Source organism: Oncorhynchus masou, chromosome 19 (assembly GCF_036934945.1).
Source record: "Oncorhynchus masou masou isolate Uvic2021 chromosome 19, UVic_Omas_1.1, whole genome shotgun sequence".
In the NCBI taxonomy this organism is placed as follows: Eukaryota; Metazoa; Chordata; class Actinopteri; order Salmoniformes; family Salmonidae; genus Oncorhynchus; species Oncorhynchus masou.
In genome coordinates, this window is record NC_088230.1 from 39,926,661 (window position 1) to 39,946,509 (window position 19,849).

Below are 19,849 nucleotides of genomic sequence, written 5' to 3' on the forward strand. Positions count from 1 at the left end.
AACCTGAGACTATGCCTTCATTATGGTGAATCACTAAAACAATACAGAAATACACTACGGAAAAAGAAGGAACAGCACATCAGAAAACAGCTCAATGTAATTGAAGAATCCTTAGACTCTAACCTCTTCAGGGAAAATTGTAAAACACTAAACACAAAGAATTATCTATCCAAAATCGAGAAGTGTGGAAAAACCACTTCCCCAATCTTTTTGGCTCTATAACAAAGAACAAACAGCAAAAACATATACATGATCAAATAATCTTAGAATCAACTATCAAAGACTACCAGAACCCACTGGATTCTCCAATTACATTGAATGAACTCTACAAGACAAAACACAAACCCTCCAACCCAAAAAGGCCTGTGGTGTTGACGGTATCCTTAATGAAATGATCAAATATACAGACCACAAATTCCAACTGGCTAAAACTCTTTAACATCATCCTCAGCTCTAGCATCTTCCCCAATATTTGAAACCAAGGACTGATCACCCCAATCTACAAAAGTGGAGACAAACTTGACCATAATAACTTCTGTGGGATATGCGTCAACAGCAATCTTGGGAAAATCCTCTGCATTAACATTAACAGCAGACTCGTACATTTCCTCAATGAAAAACAATGTTCTGAGCAAATATGAATTTTGCATTCTACCAAATTAACACACAACATACCACTTGTTCACTCTGCACATCATTCTTGACAACCAAACAAACCAAAACAAAAGGCAAAGTCTTCTCGCTTTGACTCAATTTGGCATGAGGGTCTGCTATACAAATGGATGGAAAAAGATCACCCCGCTATCATCCAGAAGGCGAGGTCAGTACAGGTGCATCAAAGCTGGGACCGAGAGACTGAAAAACAGCTTCTATCTCAAGGCCATCAGACTGTTAAACAGCCACCACTAACATTGAGTGGCTGCTGCCTACACACTGACACTGACTCAACTCCAGCCACTTTAATAATGGGAATTGATGGGAAATGATGTAAATATATCACTAGCCACTTTAAACAATGCTACCTTATATAATGTTACTTACCCTACATTATTCATCTCATATGCATACGTATATACTGTACTCTATATCATCGACTGCATCCTTATGTAATACATGTATCACTAGCCAATTTAACTATGCCACTTTGTTTACATACTCATCTCACATGTATATACTGTACTCGATACCATCTACTGTATCTTGCCTATGCTGCTCTGTACCATCACTCATTCATATATCCTTATGTACATATTCTTTATCCCCTTACACTGTGTATAAGACAGTAGATTAGGAATTGTTAGTTAGATTACTTGTTGGTTATTACTGCATTGTCGGAACTAGAAGCACAAGCATTTCGCTACACTCGCATTAACATCTGCTAACCATGTGTATGTGACAAATAAAATTTGATTTGATTTGGTGTTGGGGGAAAAACATACAACATTATAAAGTCCATGTACACAAACAACAAGTGTGCGGTTAAAATAGGCAAAAAACACACAATTCTTCCCACAGGGTCGTGGGGTGAGACAGGGATGCAGCTTGAGCTTCACCCTCTTCAACATATATATATAAACAAATTGGAGAGGACACTAGAAAAGTCTGCAGCACCCGGCCTCACCCTACTAGAATCTGAAGTCAAATGTCTACGATTAAATGTCTACGATTAAAACATTCCCTAACCAGAAACCGTGGATTGATGGCAGCATTCGCGTGAAACTGAAAGCGCGAACCACTGCTTTTAATCAGGGCAAGGTGTCTGGTAACATGACTGAATACAAACAGTGCAGCTATTCCCTCCGTAAGGCTATCAAACAAGCTAAGCGTCAGTACAGAGACAAAGTAGAATCTCAATTCAACGGCTCAGACACAAGAGGCATGTGGCAGGGTCTACAGTCAATCACGGACTACAGGAAGAAATCCAGCCCAGTCACGGACCAGGATGTCTTGCTCCCAGGCAGACTAAATAACTTTTTTGCCCGCTTTGAGGACAATACAGTGCCACTGACACTGCCTGCAACGGAAAAATGCGGTCTCTCCTTCACTGCAGCCGAGGTGAGTAAAACATTTAAACGTGTTAACGCTCGCAAGGCTGCAGGCCCAGACGGCATCCCCAGCCGCGCCCTCAGAACATGCGCAGACCAGCTGGCTGGTGTGTTTACGGACATATTCAATCAATCCCTATACCAGTCTGCTGTTCCCACATGCTTCAAGAGGGCCACCATTGTTCCTGTTCCCAAGAAAGCTAAGGTAACTGAGCTAAACGACTACCGCCCCGTAGCACTCACTTCCGTCATCATGAAGTGCTTTGAGATACTAGTCAAGGACCATATCACCTCCACCCTACCTGACACCCTAGACCCACTCCAATTTGCTTACCGCCCAAATAGGTCCACAGACGATGCAATCTCAACCACACTGCCCTAACCCATCTGGACAAGACGAATACCTATGTGAGAATGCTGTTCATCGACTACAGCTCGGCATTCAACACCATAGTACCCTCCAAGCTCGTCATCAAGCTCGAGACCCTGGGTCTCAACCCCGCCCTGTGCAACTGGGTACTGGACTTCCTGACGGGCCGCCCCCAGGTGGTGAGGGTAGGTAACAACATCTCCTCCCCGCTGATCCTCAACACTGGGGCCCCACAAGGGTGCGTTCTGAGCCTTCTCCTGTACTCCCTGTTCACCCACGACTGCGTGGCCACGCACGCCTCCAACTCAATCATCAAGTTTGCGGACGACACAACAGTGGTAGGCTTGATTACCAACAACGACAAGACGGCCTACAGGGAGGTGGTGAGGGCCCTCGGAGTGTGGTGTCAGGAAAATAATCTCACACTCAACGTCAACAAAACTAAGGAGATGATTGTGGACTTCAGGAAACAGCAGAGGGAACACCCCCCTATCCACATCGATGGAACAGTAGTGGAGAGAGTAGCAAGTTTTAAGTTCCTCGGCATACACATCACAGACAAACTGAATTGGTCCACTCACACAGACAGCATCGTGAAGAAGGCGCAGCAGCGCCTCTTCAACCTGAGGAGGCTGAAGAAATTCGGCTTATCACCAAAAGCACTCACAAACTTCTACAGATGCACAATCGAGAGCATCCTGGCGGGCTGTATCACCGCCTGGTACGGCAACTGCTCCGCCCTCAACCGTAAGGCTCTCCAGAGGGTAGTGAGGTCTGCACAACGCATCACCGGGGGCAAACTACCTGCCCTCCAGGACACCTACACCACCCGATGTTACAGGAAGGCCATAAAGATCATCAAGGACATCAATCACCCGAGCCACTGCCTGTTCACCCCGCTATCATCCAGAAGGCGAGGTCAGTACAGGTGCATCAAAGCTGGGACCGAGAGACTGAAAAACAGCTTCTATCTCAAGGCCATCAGACTGTTAAACAGCCACCACTAACATTGAGTGGCTGCTGCCAACACACTGACTCAACTCCAGCCACTTTAATAATGGGAATTGATGGGAAATGATGTAAATATATCACTAGCCACTTTAAACAATGCTACCTTATATAATGTTACTTACCCTACATTATTCATCTCATATGCATACGTATATACAGTACTCTATATCATCGACTGCATCCTTATGTAATACATGTATCACTAGCCACTTTAACTATGCCACTTTGTTTACATACTCATCTCATATGTATATACTGTACTCGATACCATCTACTGTATCTTGTCTATGCTGCTCTGTACCATCACTCATTCATATATCCTTATGTACATATTCTTTATCCCTTTACACTGTGTATAAGACAGTAGATTAGGAATTGTTAGTTAGATTACTTGTTGGTTATTACTGCATTGTCGGAACTAGAAGCACAAGCATTTCGCTACACTCGCATTAACATCTGCTAACCATGTGTATGTGACAAATAAAATTTGATTTGATTTGATGATGATTTTTGATTTAATGATCTGGTGCTTCTGTCACCAGCCAAGGAGGGCCTGCAGCAGCACCTAGATCTTCTGCAGATTCTGTCACACCTGGGCCCTGACATTAAATCTCACTAAGACAAAAATAATGGTGTTCCAAAAAAGGTCCCGTTGCCAGGACAACAAACACAAATTCCATCTGGACACCGTTGCCCTAGAGCACACAGAAAACTATACATACCACGGCCTAAACATCAGCGCCACAGGTAACTTACACAAATCTGTGAACGATCTGAGAGACAAGGCAAGAAGGGCCTTCTATGCCATCGAAAGGAACATAAAATTCAACATAACAATTAGGATCTGGCTAAAAATACTGAATCAGTTATAGAACCCATTGCTCTTTGTGGTTGTGAGGTCTGGGGTCCGCTCACAAAACAAGAATTTACAAAACAGGACAAACACCAAATTGAGAGTCTGCATGCAGAATTCTACAAAAATAACCTCAGTGTACAACGTAGAACACCAAATAACGCAGAGCAGAATTAGGCCGATACCCACTAATGATCAAAATCCAGAAAAGAGACGTTCACTTCTACAACCACCTAAAAGGAAGCAATTCCCAAACCTTCCATAACAAAGCCATCACCTACAGAGGGATGAACCTGGAGAAGAGTCCTCTAAGCAAGCTGGTCCTGGGGCTTTGTTCACAAACACCCTACAGAGCCCCAGGACAGCAACACAATTAGACCCAACCAAATCTTGAGAAAACAAAAAGATAATTATTTCCAAAGTGTCAAGTAATTAACAAAATAACAGAGCAAACTAGAATGCTATTTGGCCCTACACAGAGAGTACACAGTGGCAAAATACCTGACCACTGTGACTGACCTAGACTTAAGGAAAGCTTTGTCTATGTACAGACTCAGTGAGCATAGCCTTGCTATTGAGAAAGGCCGTCGTAGGCAGACCTGGCTCTCAAGAGGAGACAGGCTATGTGCACACTGCCCACAAAATGAGGTGGAAAATGAGCTGCTCTTCCTAACCTCCTGCCAAATGTATGACCAATGTTGATAAAGTCCCATATTTTCTAGGTGAAATACCACAGTGTGCATCACAGCAGCAAGATGTGTGACCTGTTGCCACAAGAAATGGTCAACCAGTGAAGAACAAACACCATTGTAAACAACTCATATTTATGTTGATTTATTTTCCCTTTTACACTATTTGCACATCGTTACAACACTGTGAATATACATATGACATTTGTAATGTCTTTATTCTTTTGGTACTTTTGTGAGTGTAATGTTCCCTGTTAATTTTTATTGTTTATTTAACTTTTGTTCATTATCTGCCTCACTTGCTTTGGATTACCATGCCTATAGCCCCTTGAATTGAATTGACAGAAAGCCAGAGCGATGTGGTGAATGTGTAGTGTCTCCCCTACTCACCACTTGGCTGATGTCATAGCCCCAGGGCAGGAAGAGGATTCCTGTGTTGTATTTCTCCCAGTGAGACAGGATGAATGAGAAAAGGACCACCCACAGGATGTAGTACAACGTGGCCACGCCCACACCGCTCGGGCCACGCCCAAATATGGAGTAGACGGTGGCCACGAAGAACACACAGGCCCAGCTGTCCAGGCCATGGTCAAACAGCTCCCCCAGTGGTGTGGAGGAGTTAGTACGCCTCGCCTGCTTACCATCCACACCGTCTATCAGAGACACACAGAGACAGAGAAAGAGACACAGAGAGAGAGAAAAAGAGACAGACACACAGAGAGAGAGACAGAGAGAGAGAGAGAGAGAGAGAGTTTGGACAATTAATGGACACTGCAGTAGGGCAGTCCCCAACAACAGAAATCTTGGTCAACCGAGTTGTCAGTTTTGGTAGAATTTTTTTTTAAAGGTGTATTCTTCCATTTATAGACATCTTATGTGTTTTAATTAAATCAACTATATTCACTGAGCTGGTCTGATTCTTTAAGCACTATTTGATTAAATAAATACAAGAGACACAAATGACTAGAGGGAGTACCTGATTTGCTGCGCCATGTTAAAAAAAATGACAGTGAGTGACTGACTATCACCCGTTGTCTCTCTCTCTCTCTCTCCTCCCTGCTACAGCGACCACCACAGAACATCAGTGTGTATAGTGCTGTCACTCTCGCTCTCCTCCCTGCTACAGCGACCACCACAGAACATCAGTGTGTATAGTGCTGTCTCTTTGACTGATTGATACAGTTGCCTATATAGGTATTGAAAAATAGGCCTCAGTAAGTTACGGTATTAAAACTAAACAGTTCTAAGGTATACAGCTACACTGTGGTTTTACAAGGCTGCTATACTAATGATAATGACATGGTGGTTCTATACTAAGTCTACTAATGATAATGACATGGTGGTTCTATACTAAAGTCTACTAATGATAATGCCATGGTGGTTCTACAAGGCTGCTATACTAATGATAATGAGATGGTGGTTCTACAAGGCTGCTATACTAATGATAATGACATGGTGGTTCTATACTAAGTCTACTAATGATAATGACATGGTGGTTCTACAAGGCTGCTATACTAATGATAATGACATGGTGGTTCTATACTAAGTCTACTAATGATAATGCCATGGTGGTTCTACAAGGCTGCTATACTAATGATAATGACATGGTGGTTCTATACTAAGTCTACTAATGATAATGACATGGTGGTTCTATACTAAGTCTACTAATGATAATGCCATGGTGGTTCTACAAGGCTGCTATACTAATGATAATGCCATGGTGGTTCTACAAGGCTGCTATACTAATGATAATGACATGGTGGTTCTACAAGGCTGCTATACTAATGATAATGACATGGTGGTTCTACAAGGCTGCTATACTAATGATAATGACATGGTGGTTCTACAAGGCTGCTATACTAATGATAATGCCATTGTGGTTCTACAAGGCTGCTATACTAATGATAATGACATGGTGGTTCTACAAGGCTGCTATACTAATGATAATGACATGGTGGTTCTATACTAAGTCTACTAATGATAATGACATGGTGGTTCTATACTAAGTCTACTAATGATAATGACATGGTGGTTCTATACTAAGTCTACTAATGATAATGACATGGTGGTTCTATACTAAGTCTACTAATGATAATGACATGGTGGTTCTATACTAAGTCTACTAATGATAATGACATGGTGGTTCTATACTAAGTCTACTAATGATAATGACATGGTGGTTCTATACTAAGTCTACTAATGATAATGGCATGGCGGTTCTATACTAAGTCTACTAATGATAATGACATGGTGGTTCTATACTAAGTCTACTAATGATAATGACATGGCGGTTCTATACTAAGTCTACTAATGATAATGACATGGCGGTTCTATACTAAGTCTACTAATGATAATGACATGGTGGTTCTACATTAAGTCTACTAATGATAATGACATGGTGGTTCTATTTTAAGTCTACTAATGATAATGACATGGTGGTTCTATACTAAGTCTACTAATGATAATGATATTACTAATTACTATAATGATGACCACAATAATATTGGTAATAATGAAGGAGATGAATAAAAAGGAGGGTTCTTATTACTAGCAATGTGATTTGTCTGACTACTTGGAACAGCATAAACACCAATTAAATGATACCAGAGGCTGAAGAAACAACGTGTAAAGACATAATGACAGCACAGCAAAGAGTAAAAGCAGACAAATTTGTGAAATTGTTTATCTGAAATGTTGTGGTTCCATGAGGCGTAGTGTTCACAGAATCAGTAGGATATTAACCAAACAGTCAAACAGGCAACAGAAGACAGATGTCTTATGTTGATAGATGTGCAACATGCAACAAGTTCAAAGATTATAATCTATGGATTTCACATGACTGAGCAGGGGTGTAGCCACTTGGTAGGCAGGCCAAGTCAATCAGAATGAGTTACCACACAAACGGGCTTTAATACAGACAGAAGTACTCCTCAGTACCACTACCACCCCCAGCATCTGATCCAGCAGGGGAAGAAACCGGATGCTGAGGTCCATGACTGGGATGGTAACAACGGAGGTTGTGAGAAATCCCGCTATGCCCTCCAATGAACCAATAAACAGGCAAAGCGTCAAAACAGGACTAAGATTGAATCGTACTACACCGGCTCTGACGCTCGTCAGATGTGGAAGGGCTTGCAAGCTAAGAACCATGTGATTAAGACTTTTAAACAGGTCAACATCCACAAGGACGCTGAGCTGCAGGGCGTGTACTCCCGAGCATTCACTGACCAACAGGCAAGTGTCTTCACTGACATTTTCAACCTCTCCCTGACTGAGTCTGTAATAGCGGCATGTTTCAAGCAGAACACCACAGTACCTCTGGATGCTGGACTTCCTGACGGGCCGTTCCCAGGTGGTAAGGGTAGGTAAAAACACATCTGCTATGCTTATCCTCAAGACGGGGGCCCCTCAGGGGTGCGTGCTCAGTCCCCTCCTATACTCCCTGTTCACTCATGACTGCACGGCCAGGCACAACTCCAACACCATCATCACGTTTGCCGACGACAACAGTGGTAGGCACAATCACAGACAACGAGACAGCCTATAGGGAGGAGATCAGAGACCATGTGGTGCCAGGACAACAACCTCTACCTCAATGTGATCAAGACCAAGGAGATGATTGTGGACTACAGGAAAAGAGGACCGAGCACGCCCCCATCCTCATCGACGGGGCTGCAGTGAAGCAGGTTGAGAGCTTCAAGTTCCTTGGTGTCCACATCACCAACAAACTAACATGATCCAAGCACACCAGGACAGTCGTGAAGAGGTCACGACAAATCCTATTCCCACTCAGGTGACTGAAGATTTGGCATGGGTCCCCAGATCCTCAAAAGGTTCGACAGCTGCACCATCGAGAACATCCAGACGGGTTGCATCACTGCCTGGTAGGGCAACTGCTCGGCCTCCGACCGCAAGGCACTCCAGAGGATAGTGTGAACGGCCCGGTACATCACTGGGGCCAAGGATCCTGCCATCCAGGACCTCTATACCAGGCGGTGTCAGTGGAAGGCCCTAAAAATTGTCAAAGACTCCAGCCATCCTAGTCGTAGATTGTTCTCTCTACTACTGCACGGCAAGAGGTACTGGAGAGCAACGTCTAGGTCCAAAAGGCTTCTTAACAGCTTCTACCCCAATGACATAACATTTGCATTGACCCCCACTCCTTACACTGCTGTTACTCTGTTTATTATCTATGCAGTCACTAACTCTACCTTCATGTACATATTACCTTAACTGCCTCGACTAACCAGTGCCCACGCACATTGACTCTGTATGGTACCCCCTGTATATAGCCTCCACATTGACTCTGTACCGGTACCCCCTGTATATAGCCTCCACATTGACTCTGTACCGGTACCCCTGTATATAGCCTCCACATTGACTCTGTACTGTAACACCCTGTATATAGCCTCCACATTAACTCTGTACTGTAACACCCTGTATATAGCCTCCACATTAACTCTGTACTGTAACACCCTGTATATAGCCTCCACATTAACTCTGTACCGTAACACCCTGTATATAGACTCACTATTGTTATTTTACAGCTGCTGTTTAATTATTTGTTACTTCTATTTATCACTTTTCTCTTTTTACAAAATTGTTGGTTAGGAGCTTTTAAGTAAGCATTTCACTGTAAGCTCTACACCTGTTGTATTCGGCGCATGTGACAAATAACATTTGATTTGACGCATGTTGGACGCACAGTCACATGCTCTAAAACGACGTTGGAAGCAGCTTATGGTAGATAAATGAACAGGGAACTAAACTAATTTGTACACAAAAAAACATTTGAGAGAAATACGCTTTTTGTGCGTATGGAACATTTCTGGGATCTTTTATTTCAGCTCATGAAACATGGGACCAACACTTTACCTGTTGCGTTTATATTTTTGCGTACAGTATGTACGGATTATTTATAAAGTCAGGCACATTTAACAGTTACGATGATTGATTATAGAAATAATTACATTTCCTCTACCCTCACACATCCTCTTGGGGAGGCAGGTAGCAAAGTGTTTAGCACATTGGGCCAATAACCCGAAAGGTTGCTAGATTGAATCCCCGAGCTGACCATGTAAAGATCTGTCGTTCTGTCCCTGAACAGGCAGTTCAACCCACTGTTCCTCGGTAGGCCGTCATTATAAATCATTATTTGTTCTTAACTGACTGGCCTATTTAAATAAAGGATAAGTAAATATAAAAAATATATTTAATCTTTTGACAATTAAGCCAAGGGCTGTTTTCCCGTCTCCGAACTACAATGCTGCCTCTGCCTCATTATTCAACACCCCAATATACCGGTTACATTCATTATTCAACACACCAATATACCGGTTACATTCATTATTCAACACACCAATATACCGGTTACATTCATTATTCAACACACCAATATACCGGTTACATTCATTATTCAACACACCAATATACCGGTTACATTCATTATTCAACACACCAATATACCGGTTACATTCATTATTCAACACACCAATATACGGTTACATTCATTATTCAACACACAATATATTACATTCATTATTCAACACACCAATATACCGGTTATTCATTATTCAACACACCAATTCATTCATTATTCAACACACACCAATATACCGGTACATTCATTATTCAACACACAATATCATTCATTATTCAAACACAATATACCAATATTACCGGTTACATTCATTATTCAACACACCAATATACTGGTTACTAGTCCAACGCTCTAACCACTAGGCTACCCAGCACATAGAACATAGCAACATGTTCTAGGAAAAGGCGCCAATTCAACAGCTCATTCATGTGTTTCAGAGCGGCAGACAGTGACCACTATCCAAAGAGGGAGAAAGTCCATTTGTTATAAAACAATATTATTTTTATTAGTGTTGCACCATTCTTCTTACGTACACTGCTCAAAAAAATAAAGGGAACACTAAAATAACATCCTAGATTTGAATTAAATCTTTTTTTCTTCTTCACATAGTTGAATGTGCTAACAACAAAATCACACAAAAATGATCAATGGAAATAAAATGTATCAACCCATAGAGGTCTGGATTTGGAGTCACACTCAAAATTAAAGTGGAAAACCACACTACAGGCTGATCCAACTTTGATGCAATGTCCTTAAAACAAGTCAAAATGAGGCTCAGTAGTGTGTGTGGCCTCTACGTGCCTGTATGACCTCCCTACAACACCTGGGCATGCTCCTGATGAGGTGGCGGATGGTCTCCTGAGGGATCTCCTCCCAGACATAGGCTAAAGCATCCGCCAACTCCTGGAAAGTCTGTGGTGCAACGTGGCGTTGGTGGATGGAGCGAGACATGATGTCCCAGATGTGCTCAATTGGATTTAGGTCTGGGGAGCGGGCGGGCCAGTCCATAGCATCAATACCTTCCTCTTGCAGGAACTGCTGACACACTCCAGCCACATGAGGTCTAGCATTGTCTTGTAGGCAGCAAAACGTTCTCCACGGCGTCTCCAGACTCTGTCACGTCTGTCATGTGCTCTGTGTGAACCTGAACAATTCATTCCAAAAGGTGTTCAATGGGGTTGAGGTCAGGGTTCTGTCGAGGCCAGTCAAGTTTCACTACGACCTCGACAAACCAGTTCCGTATGGACCTTCCTTTGTGCAGGAGGCATCGTCATACTGAAACAGGAAATGGAGTTCCCCAAACTGTTGCCACAAAAAATAATCAAGAATGTCACCGAAGTGTTGAGATTTCCCGTCACTGGAGGCCATGAAAAACAGCCACAGACCATTATACCTCCTCCACCAAACTTCACAGTTGGCACTATGCATTGGGGCCTGCAGCGTTCTCCTGGCATCTGCCAAACCCAGATTTGTCCGCCAGACTGCCATATGGTGAAGCGTGATTCTTCCCTCCAGAGAACATGTTTCCATTGCTCCAGAGTCCAATAGAGAAGAGATTTACACCACTCCAGCCGACGCTTGGCATTAAGCACATCAAAACAATCAATGAAATGTATTTATAAAGCCCTTTTTACATCAGCAGATGTCACAAAGTGCTGTACAGAAACCCAGCTTAAAACCCCAAACAGCAAGCAATGCAGGTGTAGAAGCACGGTGGCTAGGAAAAACTCCCTAGAAAGGGCCAAACAGGCAGGATATAACCCCACCCACTTTGCCAAAGCACAGCCCCCACACCACTAGAGGGATATCTTCATCCACCAATGTACCATCCTGAGACAAGGCTGAGTATCGCCCACAAAGATCTCCGCCACGACACAACCCAAGGGGGGGCGCCAACCCGGACAGGAAGATCACGTCAGTGACTCAACCCACTCAGGTGACGCACTCCTCCTAGGGACGGCATGAAAGAGCACCAGTATACCAGTGACTCAGCCTCTGTAATAGGGTTAGAGGCAAAGAATCCCAGTGGAAAGAGGGGAACCGGCCAGACAGAGACAGCAAGGGCGGTTCGTTGCTCCAGAGCCTTTCCGTTCACCTTCACACTCCTGAGCCAGACTACACTCAATCATAGGACCTACTAAAGAGATGAGTCTTCAATAAAGACTTAAAAGTTGAGACCGAGTCTGCGTCTCTCACATGGGTAGGCAGACCACTCCATACAAATGGAGCTCTATAGAAGAAAGGCCTGCTTCTTGTGACCATAGTGTACATGTAGGTATGTACGGCAGGACTTGTAATGCTTTGTAGGTTAGCAGTAAAACCTTGAAATCAGCCCTTGCTTTAACAGGAAGCCAGTGTAAGGAGGCTTGCACTGGAGTAATATGATCACATTTTTTGGTTCTAGTCAGGATTCTAGCAGCCGTATTTAGCACTAAATGAAGTTTATTTAGTGCTTTATCCGGGTAGCAGGAAAGTAGAGCTTTGCAGGAGTCTAACCTAGAAGTGACAAAAGCATGGATACATTGTTCTGCATCATTCTTTGGACAGAAAATGTCTGATTTTTGCAACATTACGAAGATGGAAAAAAGCTGTCCTTGAAATATTCTTGATCAATTCGTCAAAAGAGAGATCAGGGTCCAGAGTAACACCGAGGTCCTTCTGTTTTGTCTGAGTTTAAAAGCCAAAAGATTGCCGCCATCCACTTCCTTATGTATGAAACACAGGCTTCCAGTGAGGGTAATTTTGAGGCTTCACCATGTTTCATCAAAATGTACAGCTGTGCATTGTCCGCATAGCAGTGAAAGTTAACATTATGTTTTCGAAAGACATCCCCAAGAGGTAAAATGCATAGTGAATACAATAGTGGTCCTAAAACGGAACCTTGAGGAACACTGAAACTTACAGTTGATTTGGCAGAGGACAAACCATCCACAGAGACAAACTGATATCTCTCCGACAGAGAAGATCTAAACCAGGCCAGAACTTGTCCCTGTAGACCAATTAGGGTTTCCAATCTCTCCAAAAGAATGTGGTGATCGGTGGTGCCAAAAGCAGCACTAAGGTCTAGGAGCACGAGGACAGATGCAGAGCCACGGTCTGACGCCACTAAAAGGTAATTTACCACCTTCACAAGTGCAGTCTCAGTGCTATGATGGGGTCTAAAACCAGACGCAATCGTTAGGCAAGGGTAACTTAACTGTAGGAAGGATAAAACAGCGTCTGTGCCACCAATAAGTACAGAGAGTATAAATATATAAAGATAGATATAAATCCCCTCGCACTGTCCCCGCAGCCAGAGAACTTTAAGGCTTCTGGAAGGAAATGCTGTAGGAATGCTCCACTGGTGTCGCTCATTCAGCCGACATACTCTCAACCGTTTATCCCTATTAAGCAATGAGTCAGAGTGGGAGGCCGATCTTCTCTGGTCTCTCCTCCACCCGTTACGGAGTCCGAGACGCCGAAGCCTCCCACCATTAGCTCTAACAAATTGAAAACCCTCGTCATTGGCGACGCCATTACCTGCAGTATTAGAATTAAAAGAATCATCCAGCGATCATACACTGTTTACCAGGGGGCAGGGCTACCGACGTTAAGGATAATCTGAAGATGGTGCTGGCTAAAGCTAAAACTGGCGAGTGTAGAGAGTATATGGATATTGTTATCCACGTCGGCACCAACGATGTTAGGATGAAACAGTCAGAGGTCCCCAAGCGCAACATAGCTTCAGCGTGTAAATCAGATAGAAAGATGTGTCGGCATCGAGTAACTGTCTCTGGCCCCCTCCCAGCTAGGGGGAGTGATGAGCTCTACAGCAATCTCAACTCAATCTCTGGTTGAAAACTGTTTTCTGCCCCTCCCAAAAGATAAAATTTGCCAATAATTGGCCCTCTTTCTGGGACTCGCCAGAAAGCCTGGCCTGTTGAGGAGTGACGGACTCCATCCTAGCTGGAGGGGTGCTCTCATCTTATCTACGAACATAGACAGGGCTTTAACTCCTCTAGCTCCACAATGAAATAGGGTGCAGGCCAGGCAGCAGGCTGTTAGCCAGCCTGCCAGCTTAGTGGAGTCTGCCACTAGCACATTCAGTGTAGTCAGCTCAGATATCCCCGTGTCTGTGCCTCGACCTAGGTTGGGCAAAACTAAACATGGCTGTGTTCGCCTTAGCCATCTCACTGGAATAAAGACCTCCTCCATTTCTGTCGTTATTGAAAGAGATCATGATCCCTCACATCTCAAAATAGGGCTACTTAATGTTAGATCGCTCACTTCCAAGGCAGTTATAGTCAATGAACTAATCACTGATCATAATCTTGATGTGAATGGCCTGACAAACATGGCTCAAGCCTGATAAATTGACTGTGTTAAATGAGGCCTCACCTCCTGGTTACACTAGTGACCATATCCCCCATACATCCCGAAAATGCGGAGGTGATGATCACATTTACGATAGAACATTTCAATTTACCCCCCCAAAATAAATTACTGCGTTTTCATCTTTTGAGCATCTAGTCATGAAATCTATGCAGCCTACTCAATCACTTTTATAGCTACTGTTTACAGGCCTCCTGGACCGTAAACAGCGTTCCTCTCTGAGTTTCCTGAATTCCTATTGGACCTTGTAGTCATAGCAGATAATATTCTAATTTTTGGTGACTTTAATATTCAAATGGAAAAGTCCATAGACCCACTCCAAAACCCACAGACCCAACTCAGTGGGTTTTGTCCAACATGTCTCTGGACCTACTCACTACAACAGTCATACTCTGGACCTAGTTTTGTCCCGTGGAATAAATATTGTGGATCTTAATGTTTTTCCTCATAATTGGACCACCATTTTATTACGTTTGCAATCGCAAAAAAAATTATCTTCTCAGGACGCAACCAAGGAGCATCAAAAGCCATAATATACATCCTCAGACAACCCAAAGATCGGTGTCCTTCCAGACTCTCTTCACTACCCAAGGATGTCAGAGTACAAAAATCAGTTCACCACCTCACTGAGGAACTCAATTTAACCTTGCGCAATACCCTAGATGCAGTTGCACCCCTAAAAACTAAAAACATTTCTCATAAGAAACTAGCTCCCTGGTACACAGAAAATACCCGAGCTCTGAAGCAAGCTTCCAGAAAATTGGAACGGAAATGGCGCCACACCAAACTGGAAGTCTTCCGAATAGCTTGGAAAGACACTACCGTGCAGTACCAAAGAGCCCTTACTGCTGCTCGATCATCCTAGAACAAACCAAAATCTATTTTTGATAATGTCGCAAAGCTAACTAAAAAGCAGCATTCCCCACTTCAGCAGTGATAAGTTCATGAACTTTGACAAAAAAATCATGATAAGGCGATCGTTCTCCTGTATAGTATGAGTACAGCAACGGCAATTAGAAGGCATCATGTTAATGTTACTCCTTCGGCTAGTGGAGGTCCTGACGACCCACGGCCAGATAAAGCATCCGGAGTGAAAAAGTTGAATGAAAAAAAAGTAGAGTGAGGGAAAAACAAAAAATATCATCGCTAATTAAAAAGTAAAAACCGTAAAGTTGGCAGGTAGCAAAGAAACGTTCGCAACAAATCGCACAGCAGCACGTAAACTAGTCTACAGTCGAGGCCAAAAGTTTTGAGAATGACACAAATATAAATTTTCACAAAGTCTGCTGCCTCAATTTGTATGATGTCAATTTGCATATACTCCAGAATGTTATGAAGAGTGATCAGATAAATCGCAAAGTCCCTCTTTGCCATGCAAATGAACTGAAACATTTCCACTGCATTTCAGCCCTGCCACAAAAGGACCAGCTGACATCATGTCAGTGATTCTCTAGTTAACACAGGTGTGAGTATATGCTCAGGGATTCAATCTAGCCAACTTTCAGTTTCTGGCTCAACGCTCTAACCACTAGGGTACCTGCATGCTTCTATCCCAACCCACGTTTTGACAACTGAATGGGAAATTGCCTGCCTGCCCATTTAATCGATGCCAAATACATTTGATTGACAACTATGAGATATGCTAACTGTGGATAACAGTCGTTCAAGTTCAGCATAGATAGCTAGCAATAAATGTGAATCACTTTGCTAGCTAACTAAATGACACCTGCATTTCTAGCTGCAGCCACGAAAAACAATACGATAGGAAAAGTTGGTTACTCACCCAGTCCTCCAATGACATGACATCCTCCCAGCAGCTAGCTAGTTAGGCTCTGTGTTTTCATCTTGCTACATAAAGACCTACATAAATAGATATGCTAGCCTATTAGCCATGCTATGACTGACTTGTGATCATTGCTAGGTTGATTGTATTGACATTCCCAGATTTAGTTACAGTCGTCCATTTCTGTTCAGAATATTGAGTTGTTGAAACGGAAACTGTGGATGGAGGCAGCAAACAACATACCAGGCCAGCTGTGATTTCCAACCTGATATTTTGGACTACCAAGAAATGTATTGGTGTATTATATGAATCATGTATTGAACTGCATCCATCTATTCTGTCAACATCTTACTGTACGTCATGGAACGTTGAGTCACATAGATCCTATTATTAAAACCTCCCTGGTCTTTGTGGTTGAATCTGTGATTGAAATTCACTGCTCGACTGTGGGACATTACAGATAGTTGTATGTGTGAGGTACAGAGATGAGGTATTCATTAAAAAAAATAATGTTAAACACAATTATTGCACACAGAGTGAGTCTATGCAACTTATTATGTGACTTGTTAAGCACATATGTACTCATGAACTTATTTAGGCTTTACAAAACAAAGGGGTTGAATACTTATTGGCTCAAGACATTTCAGCTTTTCAATTTTAATTCATTTGAGAGGGATTTTTTTATGGCACTTTGACATGTATTGTGTGTAGGCCAGTGACAAGCAAATGTCAATTAGGTCCATTTTAAATTCAGGTTGAAACACAACAAAATGTGGAAACAGTCAAGTGGTGTGAATATTTTCTGAAGGCTTAATATTTAAGATGAAGAACACTCTAAAACCCTCTGTTGCCTCGACGATGTCCATGAACTAATGCATTTTTGGATTATAATGAAAACAGGTGTCATATGGCCAACTCAATTACACGTTTGTTACAGTTTTTCATGTGACGCCAATGAGAGAACTTACCTAGCGTACACACACACGCTACACACACAGCAGTACTCACCCAGTGTATACGCCAGGAAGTTGAAGAGTCCTGCAGCGACCCAAACCCAGCTTGGCACATGAGTGTATCCTTCAGCTGACACACAACACACACACTGAAATCAGTTTTTCTGTGCAAACATAAGTCTACATACACTGCATGACCAAAAGTATGTGGACACCTGCTAGAACATCTCATTCTAAAATCATGGGCATTAATATGGAGTTGGTCCCCCCTTTGCCGCTATAACAGCCTCCACTCTTCTGGGAAGACTTTAATATGGAGTTGGTCCCCCCTTTGCTGCTATAACAGCCTCCACTCTTCTGGGAAGACTTTAATATGGAGTTGGTCCCCCCTCTGCTGCTATAACAGCCTCCACTTCTGGGAAGGCTTTCCACTAGATGTTGGATCATTGCTGCAGGGACTTGCTTCCATTCAGCCACAAGAGCATTAATGAGGTCGGGCACTGATGTAGGCCGATTAGGCCTGGCTCGCAGTCGGCGTTCCAATTCATCCCAAAGGTGTTTGATGGGGTTGAGGTCAGGGCTCTGTGCAGACCAGTCAAGTACTTCCACACCGATCTCAACAAATAGTTTCTGTATGGACCTCGCTTTGTGCACGGGGGCATTGTCATGCTAAAACAGGAAAGGGTCTTCCCCGAACTGTTGCCACAACGAATAATCTATAATGTAACAGTTAAGATTTCCCTTCTCTGGAACGAAGGGCCCGAACCATGAAAAGAGACCATTAATCATCATTCCAGAGAACGGGCTTCCACTGCTCCAGAGTCCAATGGCGGGGAGCTTTACACCACTCCAGCCAACGCCTTGCATTGCACATGGTGATGTTAGGCTTGTGTGTTGCTTTTCGGCCATGGAAACCCATTTCATGAAGCTCCCAACAAAGAGTTATTGTGTTGCAGTTGTTTCCAGAAGCAGTTTGGAACTTGGTAGTGAGTGATTTTTTACGTGCTATGTACTTCAGCACTCGGCGGGTCCCGTTCTGTGAGCTTGTGTGGCCTACCACTTCACGGCTGAGCCGTTGTTGCTCCACTTCACAATAACAACACTTTCAACTGGACTGGGTCAACAAATTGGATGAACTGACTTGTTAGAAAGGTGGCATCATTGAAAGTCACTGAGCTCTTCAGGCTATTCTGCTGTCAGTGTTTGTCTATGGAGATTGCATGGCACTGTGCTCTATTTTATACACCGGTCAGCAATGGGTGTGGCTGAAATAGACGAATCCACTAATTTGAAGGGGTGTCCACATACTTGCCTGTGTACGTATGTATATAAAGTGTATAAGTCTGTAAGTCCATTGTTGCATCAACGAGACCTTTCATGAGTCATTTGAGGGTGTGTGTGTGGTGCAGGTTGTGTGTGTGTGTGTGTGTGTTGCAGGTTGTGTGTGTGTGTGTAGGTTGTGTGTGTGTGTGTGTGTGTAGGTTGTGTGTGTGTGTGTGTGTGTGTGTGTAGGTTGTGTGTGTGTGTGTGTGTGTGTAGGTTGTGTGTGTGTGTGTGTGTGTGTAGGTTGTGTGTGTGTGTGTGTGTGTGTGTAGGTTGTGTGTGTGTGTGTGTGTGTAGGTTGTGTGTGTGTGTGTGTGGTGCAGGTTGTGTGTGTGTGTTGCAGGTGTGTGTGTGTGTGAAGTCACTGGAACTTGTTTCCTTCATGACCAAAGGGTCATAACACACAACACAAACAACTTGCACCACACACCCACCCACAACCTGCACCACACACACACACACCCTGCACCACACACACACACACACCCTGCACCACACAACCCACCCACACACAACCCACCCACACAACCCGCACCACACAAACACACAACCTGCACCACACAAACACACAACCTGCACAACACAAACATACAACCTGCCCTACACAAACACACAGGGGGCGGCATACCGGATGCATCAAAATGGTAGTCGTAGAAGGACAGCATGAGGAAGTTGAAGACCAGGAACATGAAACCAGTGAAGGTGATGAGGTTAGGAGCTAACCATCTGGGCATCACCTGGAAAAGAGAGAGAGAGAGAGAAGAGAGAGAGAGAGAGAGAGAGAGAGAGAGAAAGCAGAGAGAGAGAAAGCAAGAGAGAGAGAAAGCAAGAGAGAGAGAAAGCAAGAGAGAGAGAGAGCGAGAGAGAGGAGGGGGGAGTAGAGGGATGGACAGACTGAAAAACTTTTCTACCAAACACACAGTGCGCCATAGACCTTCTGTCTGAGGACCAACTAGGGTCACCCAGCCACGTAATAATACACACAGGCACAAACCACCTGAGAGCACAGCAGGAAAAGGTGACCACAGCACTGAAGGGAGTGATTGAAAAAGTTTCTACTACTTTCCCCAA

General features: G+C 43.5%; 1 protein-coding gene across 1 annotated transcript in view; it reads right to left on the reverse strand.

Moving 5' to 3' along the window:
* Nucleotides 1-19,849, reverse strand: part of selenoi (selenoprotein I) — a 38,825-nt gene that overhangs the window by 10,713 nt on the left and 8,263 nt on the right. The window contains exons 3-5 of the mRNA XM_064925783.1: nucleotides 19,407-19,515; nucleotides 17,511-17,585; nucleotides 5,359-5,621 (exon numbers count right to left, since the gene is read on the reverse strand). Coding sequence (XP_064781855.1) covers nucleotides 5,359-5,621; nucleotides 17,511-17,585; nucleotides 19,407-19,515 — 447 coding nt within the window. The remainder of the gene's footprint in view (nucleotides 1-5,358; nucleotides 5,622-17,510; nucleotides 17,586-19,406; nucleotides 19,516-19,849) is intronic.